The sequence below is a fragment of the Alosa pseudoharengus genome, unplaced genomic scaffold (genome assembly GCF_046254945.1).
Source record: "Alosa pseudoharengus isolate Yale_2024_CS ecotype anadromous, Long Island Sound unplaced genomic scaffold, YU_APseudo_1.1 YU_APseudo_1.1_scf_20, whole genome shotgun sequence".
Classification (NCBI taxonomy): Eukaryota; Metazoa; Chordata; class Actinopteri; order Clupeiformes; family Clupeidae; genus Alosa; species Alosa pseudoharengus.
In genome coordinates this window covers 6,853,123-6,865,445 of record NW_027468664.1, presented here as the reverse complement: position 1 = coordinate 6,865,445, position 12,323 = coordinate 6,853,123, and the positions used below count along the sequence as shown (strand labels likewise).

The window sequence follows — 12,323 nt, the reverse complement described above, 5'->3', positions numbered from 1 at the left end:
GCACATTTAACTGCAGATGTTGCATGTGCACACTAAAGTCGTAAATGTGTAACAGTAAAGTTGAAGTTGTTCATATTTTTTTATATCTTGTTAACACAAAATAGGGGCTACGGGTTCACAAATCCTTTTTACAGGTACACAAATCCTATCCTGTGAGTCACAACTTTCAAGAGTCATGCACTCGACACTTTTGCTCCAAACGTTGCAGCGCAGTTGGTGCGAAACACATTTGCACATCCGTGTTTCATAATCTGAGAACATGCACAACATTCGTGCATTTGTAAACCCAAATGTGAACTAATGCATCCGAAGTTGTGCATCTGTGAAATAATTTCTCATTAATAAAATTCTACAGATCGCTTTGATTTTCTTGCACGACTACAAGTCAATTGATACAAGTGCTCGAATCTGCTTCTACGAGTGACGAGTGACTTGCTCCTGGCTAGGTGATATAATAGGAGCAAAAAGATTTGTATGTGTGCACGTCGAGCGAATCGATCGAGAAAACAAGGCGGCCGGATCTGGATCCAGGATCGCGCTCAGACTACCATTGCCTGCTCATAAGGTAAGTAACATGATAATAATATGAAGAAAGTTATCTTGTTTGTTGGTTTACATTATCATGACAGCTATGTTTAGCTTAGCTTACCTGCTTGCTAAATCCTCCAGTGCCAGATCAAGCTAGCTAGCTATCGCTAGATAAATAACTAGTTTAGAAGTACAGAAATATAACACTGCCCGTCCAAAATCGTTAGGACACATAATCTGACACAATCGTTCAATTTTCGAACACACCGCAACAAATATTTTTTCCTCGCTTTGTGCAAATAAAAACTATAAATCGTGTGTCCTTCATTGATAAGGAAACATGCTGAGGTTACTTACCTTATGAGCAGGCAATGGTAGTCTGAGCGCGATCCAGGATCCAGATCCGGCCGCCTTGTTTTCTCCATCGATTCGCTCGACGTGCACACATACAAATCTTTTTGCTCCTATTATATCACCTAGCCAGGAGCAAAAGTCACTCGTCACTCGTAGAAGCAGATTCGAGCACTTGTATCAATTGACTTGTAGTCGTGCAAGAAAATCAAAGCGATCTGTAGAATTTTATTAATGAGAAATTATTTCACAGATGCACAACTTCGGATGCATTAGTTCACATTTGGGTTTACAAATGCACGAATGTTGTGCATGTTCTCAGATTATGAAACACGGATGTGCAAATGTGTTTCGCACCAACTGCGCTGCAACGTGCATGACTCTTGAAAGTTGTGACTCACAGGATAGGATGTGTGTACCTGTAAAAAGGATTTGTGAACCCGTAGCCCCTATTTTGTGTTAACAAGATATAAAAAAATATGTACAACTTCAACTTTACTGTTACACATTTACGACTTTAGTGTGCACATGCAAAATCTGCAGTTAAATGTGCTCGCCACTTTTGCACCCAATATACCTTCATACAATCACAAACACACACGCACTACACACGCTACAGACATTGCACACACACACACACACACACACACACACACAGTCTGCAGACAGTAAGACCTCACCCCATGAGGGGTTCTGCATATAGCCCAGAGGCTAGGCCAGATAATCTAATCCTTAACATGGGTCAGGTTTTTGGGTCTCTGGGTTCTTGCATTTGGAGTCTCCGTGTGTGTATGTGTGTGTGTGTTGGGGGAGGTAGGGGGTTCGATCTCGGGAGCTCTGAGGGGTGGCCTCTCATAACTCCCTGCCGGTGCTCGGAGGCAGGTTCTGCGCGTGGTTCTGTTAGCGGTTCTGCGCGTGCTCTCCGCGTTCTCTCCCACACCACGGTCCATTTGCTCCGGCATCCTTTCCCATACAGCGGGCAGCTATCTGCCATCTCCAACAGGAAACCAGCTCTATTACACGCTCCAGGGGAACACAGATCGGAGCTCTCATCACCCTCCCACTGCAGCACGAGAGAGGGAGAGAGAGGGAGAGAGAGAGGGAGAAAGGGAGGCATAGCAAGAGAGAGAGAGGGAGAAGGTGGGGATAGCAAGAGGGAAAGAGAGGGAGAGAGAGAGAAGGGAGGGATGGGGGGAGAGAGAGGAAAAGAGAGAGAGGAGAGAGAGAAGGGGGGTAGGGGGGGAGAGAGAGGGAGAGAGAGAGAAAAGGGGGGGTGAGAGAGAGAAGGAGAGGGAGTGAGGAAGAGAGAGTGAGTGAGAGAGTGAGAAAGGGAGGCATAGCAAGAGAGAGAGAGGGAGAAGGGGGGGATAGCAAGAGGGAGAGAGAGGGAGAAGGGGACTAAGAGATCAGGACTCTAAGGGGCAGATATGGAGGGAGGGCAGGAACTGGTGACCAGTGAGGAGATTTAGGAAATGGGGCCGAGAGGCTGGAGTGAAGAAGACATGATGAGATCAGAATGGAAAGGGCTGGTAAAGAAGAGAAGAGAAGAAGAGAAGAGAAGAGGAAGGAAGGAGCCGAGGCCATGGGAAAGAAGCTCTGTTGTAGAGCAGAGTTTTGAGGGCAGAGGAGACTAAAAACTCATCATGTTTCTTTTACTGGGATGGTGACGTTAGTTGCTTTGTTTCAAGCGATGTGTCATGTTCTACACTGTGTGCCCAGCTTCATCCCTGCGGCTCTTACAAGAACAGCAAAACTCACTTGAGCTTTGTTTGTCAGAAACAGTGTATGAGTAATCCTGGCAACACTTGGGTTCTCTCTCTCTCTCTCAGTTTGTCACTCACACACGCATGAATATTTTCTCTCTCAGTCTCACACACACACACACACACACACACACACACACAAACACTCAATCACTCTTGGCTCTCCGCATGATGTGAAGCAATGAACTACATCAGCAAACCAGCCTTATGTAAACTTTACCAGTCACATACATGGAAGTGTGTTCACATGATGTTCTCAGTGAGTCCCACTGATCCTGTGTCAGTCATACTCCACACTCTGCCACTGCTCACTGTGCCAGTTCCACACAGCTACAGGTGGCATTGGGCATGGGCACAGCCTGCAGGATTACTGTAATACCATATGCGTTGATGCCAAGTGTCCTACTGGCCGTGTGAAGGCTTACATACTGTACCACTAGAGGAGGCAAGCACACCGAGAGTGTAGTTATGGCAACGTCATCAAATTCCATGATTCTCTACTTGCTGGCTGTTTGTGTATGCACTCTGTATCTCAACCAGTTGCTGTTGGTGGAATTGTTTGGAATTCTATAAGAGATAGTTTTGGTCTTCGCAGTATGTCCAATGATGTCCCTTTGGTCTGGTTGCTTACTAGTGAATTACTGTTCAGTCAAGTTTATTCACCATTTATTTCCTTGCTTGCAGAAAAAAGTCTTCTGTCAAAGGAGTAGATGCATTGCTCATTCATCTCCGTCATCATGATGTGAAATTCATGTGAACACAAACCCACACACAGTTCATTAGTGCAAGTCTACAATGCCGACCTTTGTTTCTTTGTGTGTGAGTGTGTGTGTGCATATACATGTGCATATACGTCTGCGTTTGTGCACATATGCCATTTATTTCCTGTCACCAGGTAACCGGGAACAAGATGACCTCGTTGAACCTGGCCACCATCTTTGGGCCAAACCTGCTGCACAAGCAGAAGAACTCCGACAAGGAGTTCAGCGTCCAGAGCTCGGCCAGGGCCGAGGAGTCCACCGCGGTCATCGCCGTCGTCCAGCGCATGATTGACACCTTTGATGCTCTCTTCATGGTGCGTGTCCGCAACCTGCATACAGTATATACACTCTCACCCACACATACACATACACTCCCGCAACCTGCATATATACACTCTCACCCACACATACACTCACGTAACCTGTATATATACACTCTCACCCACACATACATGAATACTCACACACACACACTTGCTCATTAGCAACAGTTCACACATATACTCCCGTAACCTGCATATATACACTCTCACCCACACATACACATATACTCCCGCAACCTGCATATATACACTCTCACCCACACATACAGTATACTCACGTAACATGCATACTGTATACACTCTCACCCACACATATACTCCCGTAACCTGCATATATACACTCTCACTCACACATACACTCACACTGTAGCTCATTAGCAACAGTTCTGAATTGGGAATTTAAGAACTACTTTAACATTTGGAGTCCATAAAGCTCTATTATTTAAAAACACATCTCTCAATTTGGCATATCTACACTCTACAGTGTTGGTCTTGCCGTGGTGCTTAATCTATTATGAAGGGTCTAAAGACAGGTTAGAGACACTGAAGTTATTGTTTCCATAGAATGGATAAGGAAACATCCCCTTTAAGTGAAGCTGTTTGAGGTCTTTTGAGGACTAACATGCCGTTGTAAACTATAGCAAACAGTCCCACAATGACATGAGCAATCAGTGCTGGAATGTGCCAAGCGTGATGCATGTCTCCTCTTGGCCCAGCTCATTATGTTGACACTACTTTTGTCCCTCTGTACCTGTCCGCCACTCAATCGGCCCTTTATCCTCCGTCTCACTCGAGCACCACTTGTGTCCCATTCACAGTGTGGGCCGAGTGAGCACGATCGGTTTACTTTGGGACTGGACGGCTCTGACAGACAATGGGTCAGTCTTAGGTCGAGCAAACACACGGGGGCTTGGTGCCGTAATGAGGCCGCGAGCCTCGAGTAAGGAGGGTTAGGGCTAAAGCCTGCTGCCGGCCCTGGAGCTTTGAGTCGGAGCCAGAGGGGTTATCAGTTAACCGGGGACAGGCCAACACAAGCAAGGGCCAGCCACAGTGTGGCAAGTCTTGGTTCAGGCTGTTGGGGTTGGTGTGTGATATTAATAAATATCCCATTTCCCCTCGTGTCATTATCCCAGCCTGTAACCTAGATAGTTCAAATGAACAAATGAAGTTGTATTCACAGCATATTGTGGCCCTTTTCACATGTAGCAGATGTGCGCACACTGCTCAGTGCTGTTTATGACCATTTTGATTGCTCATTTATCCAGATTGGACTTTTATTAGTTGAAGCCCAAGTTGAAGCCCAAGTTGAGCTGGACAAAAGAAATAGCTGATGACAGTGTGGACATGTTTGCTTTCAGAGCTTTAGATGTCAGGCTCAGCCTTCACATGAACCCTGTCTCCATGCCAACACATTTGCTCTGTCGTTGACAGTCAATGAAGGGATTGTTAAAGAATCAAAGACTCCTTGTTATAAATCATTAAACTTTCAATTCAAAGACATTCAACGACTGTCACTGAAAATATATAGTTACACTGTATATATTATGATCTTTACATTTACATTAATTTGACACCAAACACTTTCATTTAAGAAACAGTGTCAAACTTCATTGGGAGACCGTAGAATAAGTGTTGAGTTGCGCTAGTGTATATGACAAAAAAATAGGTGTTAGGAATAGAGATGCTAGGAAAGAATATGCACATACTGCTCCATGGGTTAACACTGTTGTTGTGTTGTGTTTGTGTTTGTGTTGTGGTGGTGTAGGTACCACCTGACCTGCAGAATGAGGTTCTGATGAGTCTGCTGGAGACAGACCCTGACGTGGTTGACTACCTGCTCCGGAGGAAAGCATCACAGTGAGTGGATGGGTACACACTAATACACATGCTCACACACAGTCTACACACACCAACTCATATGCAGACATCATCAAAGTCATTACACCATACAGGATGCTCCTCAGTTAGAGTCTGTGGTAGAATAGTGCTGTGTCTCCCTCTACTGGGCTGAGAGATATACTGCACATATACTGATAGGCAGCATATAAACTACAGTGCACAATGAAATCTTGTTTAAATTTAAACTAATATTATGTTCAACATCTTGTTTTAAGTGTAACATTACATTTATTTAATACCATCTCTGAACTTTATCTTCAGTTTGTTTTCACATTTCTTTGGTGTCTGCAAATCCCCTGATCTGGTCGGACATGTTTACTAATCGTCTTCATCCTCCTCCCCCTCTTCCATCTCTTCTGTTTAGTGATGTTTTAGAGTTTTAGAGTTTAGAGTGTCTCTGTCCAGACTCCAGTGCGTCCACTCACCTGTGTGTCCTTCTCGTAGGAGCCCTGACATGCTGCGCTCTGAGGCCTCCTTCACCATCAGCGAGCGCCGCTCATCCAGCGACTCCAACAAGGCGTCCAGCGGCGAGCTCTCTCCCTACGACAACAACTCGCCCGTGCTGTGTGAGCGGAGAGGGACGGAGGGTGCGGGCAGCAGCAGCAGTGTCGGCGGCGGGTCGTCTGGACCAGAGCGGCTCTTCCGGGTTCCGGAGCAGTACGCGCTGGTGGGCCAGGTGGCCGGCAAGTCCAGGGAGAGCAGCAACAGCAGCAGCAGCTTGTGGTCACCCACTAAAGGTGAGCGTGGAGGCAGGTTGGCAGAAAGTGTGGTCATCTACCTGGGTATTTAAGGTGGAGATGCACTCTTAAATCAATCACTTTCGCTTCAATCCATTCTTACTCTTCACCTGTCACATTGCCATTAGTCATCTAGTCTCAAGTCTAAACCTGAGTGTTACATTTCAAATACCGTGTGTTTTAAAGTAATTCTGACTAAATGATGGAGATATATTCCATAAGGCCCTAGCCCTAGTCTTGTCTGTGATGTATGTCTCTCTCTCGCTGACTATCAGACGTATCTGAGGAGCATGTAAACATCTGGGGGGCCTGGCACTCCACCCTCAAGCCTGGCCTGAAGGATCAAGCCTATACAGGTAGAATACTGACATCACATTTGTCCCACGCACATCAGCATGGGGTTTGGGGCTCTCTCTGCTTCTTTTCCAACCTGCTGCTCTAGTGGTGTATTGGACCAGAGATAAGAATACCTGAGTGGCGTTCATCCCTGTGACACCAACATCACTCTCGCCTCTCTTAGGGTCGCATGGCAACGTGTCGGAGGGGAGTTCCCGCAGCTCTCAGGAGGGCATCGACGGTCACCATGGCGATGGGCGGCACCAGCCGCGGCAGCGGGCCCAGACTCACACGGCGGTGAGCCCTCAGCCGCACCTCCTGGCGTCGCGCTCCTGCAGCAGCCCCCACTCGGCGTCCAGCTCCTCCGAGGACCTGCCCCTGGGCAGCAGCCACGCCAACCAGCACCACCACCACGTGGCCTTCGCCAAGCAGGCCAGCAGGAAGGACTCGCGCCCGCCGCCCCCCGTCTACTGCGGCCACTCGGCAACGGGCAGTGCGACGCTCCCGCCAATCTCTCGCGCCCACCAGCAGGGCAGCGGGAGGTCGGCTGCGCAGAACTCCACGCCGCCCACGGGCACGGTGCCCAGCAGCTCAGACTGGCAAGACTGGCAGAGGGACCGCTGGCACATCTGGCAGCTCCTGTCCTCGGACAATGCCGACACACTGCCCGAGACGCTGGTGTGAGGGAACACACACACACGCATTCACACGCTCTCACACACACAGGACCATTAACTCACTCTCGCTGCCTCACCAGTGCCAACCGTCCATTACCGTCCATTACCGTGTGCCAGGTCCTGACGGTATTTTTTATTTGTTTTTGCGCCGTCATCTTGTGATGTTGCTATGGTCACCATTGTGTTGCTGCAGTGTCTTCTGAAAGCTTGGGTGGTGTGTGCTAGTGGTTGCCATGGTTTTTGCTCAAGTCTTGCCATGATTCATCAGTGCCACCTTGGATACATCACACATTCCATCCCATGTATCCGACCAGTGTTCTGAATCCTCCAAGAGCTATGAAACAGAACTTACAAGACTCACATAACCTGTCACTAATCTTTGCTACGCTAGTGAATGTGTTTTGTGTAATGTGGCTTCTGCAGAGGGTGTGTGGTCCTGTCTAGTCAGACCTACCCACTCCCATTAAGCCAGACTAAAAGCCCTGACACAGGTACCGGTACCTCAAACCCAACCACTCTTGCTCACCATGACCTTACATTGTCGTTGTGAAACTGACAGAAATCGTATAATTTTTTTGTAAAAGAAAAAAAAACACATCACAAACACAACCTTTCAAATAGTGAGTTGCTGTGTGCTGGTCTTTTTGGGTGGTGTGTGCACTGAGACATGAGAACCTGGTGACAGATGTCCTGCGTCCCTGCGCCTGGTGAATGGGGACCTCCCCACGTATGTGTGCTCAGGCATCACGAGTAAATGATGAATTGACTAGAATCGCTGCTACTACCCGTATAAACACACAGACTCTGAGTTTATATAGGCCTCCTCTGATCCCCTTGTGAACACAAAGCTTTCCCTCGAGACTTCCTCATGGGTGAGTTTTTACTTTGGTTGATGTGTTCAGAGAAATAGAAGATGTTTGTGCCATAAGATGCCACGTAAATCCTGCCGACAAAACCGATCAAAGCCCATACCCCAGTGTACCTCAGTGTACCTCAGTATACTGCATAGATAATTAACACTGTGAATATTTATGTCGTAGTGCTTTGCTTCATGTGGTCACACAATCCTTCATTAGATCCGTAAGATGTACATTTAGATCTTGTACCATTGAACAGTTGCTTTAAAACACTCATTTAAATTTATCTCTGACCACCAAACATTTTGAAGATCAAAATAATCATACTTCACTACCACTGGTATGGCTTGTTTAAGGTGGTACTAGTCATTGGCAAATGATCTTGCACACTTATTTTATTTGTATTTTACCAATTGAAGTTCATAACATTTTTGGTTTCTTTTCCAGAGAGAAAAGTGCTTTTTTAGTCCAAAAAAGGGAGCAGTGACCATTTGGTTTCTAACAAACTTAAATAACTTTTAACCCACAAAGGTACCAGTAAAATACATTATATAAGTCAGTGTATTTGTTAACATTAACAAACCCTGAGCCTCTTATATCACATACATTAACATGTTTCATTGCATTCCTTAGCAAGAACCGAAGCATGAGCAAATATTAACTAGTGTTTTGTTTTTGTTGACGTTTCTGTAACAATTCTATGTGAATGAATGAAACCTGAATGTAAAGTGTAACCCAAAATAGGTTCATATTAGGTCAATAATTCGAATAGGTTACAGGACAGAACTGACATTGTAGAGTACTTTTGAAACATGCCAATGTGGCTCTTCAAAAGTACTCTTTTTGTGAAGAATTCATTCTGCAGATTGCTGGTGGGGTCACATTTCTCAAAATCTGTGCTGGTTTAAATTTCAAGGTCACATTTTATAATGCAGTATACCTACATGAAGCCATATGAAATATTTTGATACCAATATCTCTTACAGTAAACAGGCATTATTGAATTAGACATATTTCATCATAATAGATAGTGTGTTATGTGGGTATGTGATGCAGAGACAAGAGTGTTTTTCTACAAAGGATTCCCCCTACTGGCTCTGAGTGGGTACTGACACATCACTACACCTGCATCAGTAGGCTATAGTATCTTTTCTCTCCTTTCAGTTTAGGTATATTTATATTTGGCACCTTAACACATATTGAGGGAAGTCAGTATGCAACCCTTGACTTACAGTAAGTGACAATTGAAAAGTTGTGTGCCAAATTGTAAATCAACTCAATGTTCCATCACAAAAATGTAGTGAACCTGTTTAACCTGTTTAACTGAAAATGATGCATTGCAAAGGCACTTGTCTCAGTGATTAAATTTTTGTCGTAGACTTTGTGAGAAATGTTGCCAAATACTCATCGGGGTCTGTGTTTCACGTGCCAATTCTTCTCTTGTGAACTAAAACATTGTGACAATTCATTCTTTTATATAGGAAATGAAGCCTGCTCTAAGGAGTTTATTATTTTTATACTACTATATTGATTGTACAGGTGTGTGCCAAGGTGTATGTAAAAACGGGATTCAGGATCATATAACTGTTCTGATCTGGCCATCTAAAATGAATGAATGAATTTTGTTTTGATTATCTGGGTTGGAACAAGCCAATAGACATGTTCATCTGGCATGAGTCTGCTCTGTGGAGTTTTTAAAGAGCAGTGTCAAAAGTGCTTCTGATAAAATCTGTAACAGGTGCAGATGGATTAGGGCCTTCAAGAGTCACGGGACCTCCCACAGCACCGTTAGCTCACAAGGTCAATGAATAGCTGGATTTCCACCCGATTTTTTAATTAAAATTTTGCCCGCCTGAGTACCGAATGGAATGGAAAACCCGCAGGTGTGTCTGGCATTAGCGTGTCTGCAACAAACGGAATAAGTGTGTGGCTCATTGGGGAAAAGAGTTCAGAGCATCCACTCACAAGAGGATATTCAATGTCCCACTGATGCCTATCATGATTTGGTCATTCTGGCCCGACTCATTACACAGTGGTTAAACTGTTAACTGTGAACACAGTTATTAAAATAGCCTGATGTCAAGGAGAGTCCCAGAGATGTTACCAACACTAACTCCCTTGTAGAATATTTGCTGCAAATACTATTGCATTCAAGTTTGTCCGTCATATAGATATTTGCTGGCAAATATGAGCTGTGTTGTGGTTGAGTGGATTATGTTTGTTTTAATCCATGTCGTGTTTAAAGCATTTTTTTAGTCCATGACTCTTTGCCAAGTGTTGTAGTCTCTTTTGGTATTCAAAAGCGGGCTTAAATTTGACATTTTTCTAATGCTATGAACATTGCCATGAATATGGAGTAGCATTCCAAAAATATCAAATGTTTGATACTTTTTGTTTTCTCTTGGAGAGTCAACATTGATGTCATTGGGTGTTATTTGTGCCATATTGTCTCTTTATCAAATATTATTTGATACTATAAAGCATTCATGCTGAAGCTTTTGTATTCTGTGGTCCAAATGTAAAGTTCTATATTATTATCATTAATATTGGTATACAGTGTTGTCAAGGAACAGTTTGTACTCAAAAATATTAAAGAATTTTTTGTACGGTCTGACAGTGCTCAGAGGCTTGCATTGGTGACGTTCTGTTGTCTTAATATTGAATTATGTCCTGTTGGAATAAATGAAAGTGCAAATTCACATATTTTGTTGAAGTTAAATTATTTTCTCTCATTTTGTGAGGGACCATTATTTAGCTCTTGCATTACCATCCGCATTAGGATCTATATACAATGATGGTCAAAAGTGTTAGCGCCCATGCTAAAATTTAATAAAAAGAGGAATATAAAATCATCTTTTGGAAATTGATCTTAATGCCTTAAGTAAAAAAAATGAGGAAATATCCAACCTTTAAGGACACATGTTTGTTTGTGAATGAATAATGTATCATAAATAAACTAGAAATGCAATTCCAAGGAATTACTAGTGCATGAAAATGCAAAATTTGTGATGTAAAATATCATGTATAGTTAAAATAGAAAATACAAAAGATGGTTACTACGGTGATGCTAGGATAGACATGGTGGTTGCATAGCTAAATAAAAGTTGATATTTTAAAAGTAGACCGTTGAATGTAGATAGTTTAAAAGTTGTTGATAGAAAGCTAGTTTAATAGATAGATAGTTTAATGATAGTTTACAAGTAGACCGTTTAAAAGTTGAATGTAGATAGTTTAAAAGTTGTTGATAGACAGCTAGTTTAATAGATAGATAGTTTAATGATAGTTTAAGAGTAGACTGTTTAAAAGTTGAATGTAAATAGTTTAAAAGTTGTTGACAGACTGAAAGTTTAATGAATGTTGATATTCAAATAGTTTAATGGCTGTGTATAGGTAGATATTTGATGATAACTAAAAGTTGGAATGGCTCTAATGTTTGCTAGCAGTTATGCTAACAATTTTAATTATGGTAACAATGTTAACCATGCTACTTAGCTAACTTAACTAATGTTTTCTAGCAGTTTTGCTAAAATGCTAACATGCTAACAATATTAACCATGCTACTTAGCTAACTTAGCTAATGTTTTCTAGCAGTTTTGTTAAAAATGTTAACATGCTAACCAATGCTAACATGCTAACTATGTTAACCATCCTACTTAGCTAACTTAGCTAATGTTTTCTAGCAGTTTTACTAAAAATGCTAACTATGTTAGCAATGCTAACTATGCTAACCATGCTACTTAGCTAACTTAGCTAATGTTTTCTAGCAGTTTTGCTAAAAATGCTAACTATGCTAATATGCTAACTATGGTAACCATGCTACTTAGTTAACTTAACTAATGTTTTCTAGCAGTTTTGCTAAAATGCTAACTATGCTAACATGTTAACTATGTTAACTATGCTAACAATGCTAACTAGCTACAGTGGGTAGGAGTCATAGTTGATGACAAGTGTTGACATAGTTGATGACAAGTTAAAAGTTGTTGATAGACAGCTAGTTTAATATATAGATCAGGGGTGTCAAACATACGGCCCGCGGGCCGGATGCGGCCCGCTAGATGGTTTAATCCGGCCCAGACTTGTAGAGAATACAT

General features: G+C 43.2%; 1 protein-coding gene across 3 annotated transcripts in view; it reads left to right on the top strand.

Annotated features, from left to right (window-relative positions):
• Nucleotides 1-10,931, top strand: part of LOC143135980 (rho GTPase-activating protein 6-like) — an 87,482-nt gene extending 76,551 nt beyond the window's left edge. For all 3 annotated transcript variants that reach the window (XM_076296375.1, XM_076296376.1, XM_076296377.1), the window contains exons 9-13: nt 3,538-3,717; nt 5,492-5,583; nt 6,070-6,362; nt 6,638-6,718; nt 6,883-10,931. In XM_076296375.1, the coding sequence (XP_076152490.1) occupies nt 3,538-3,717; nt 5,492-5,583; nt 6,070-6,362; nt 6,638-6,718; nt 6,883-7,382 (1,146 nt within the window). In that variant the 3' untranslated portion in view covers nt 7,383-10,931. The remainder of the gene's footprint in view (nt 1-3,537; nt 3,718-5,491; nt 5,584-6,069; nt 6,363-6,637; nt 6,719-6,882) is intronic.
• The last annotated feature ends 1,392 nt before the right edge of the window (nt 10,932-12,323 follow it).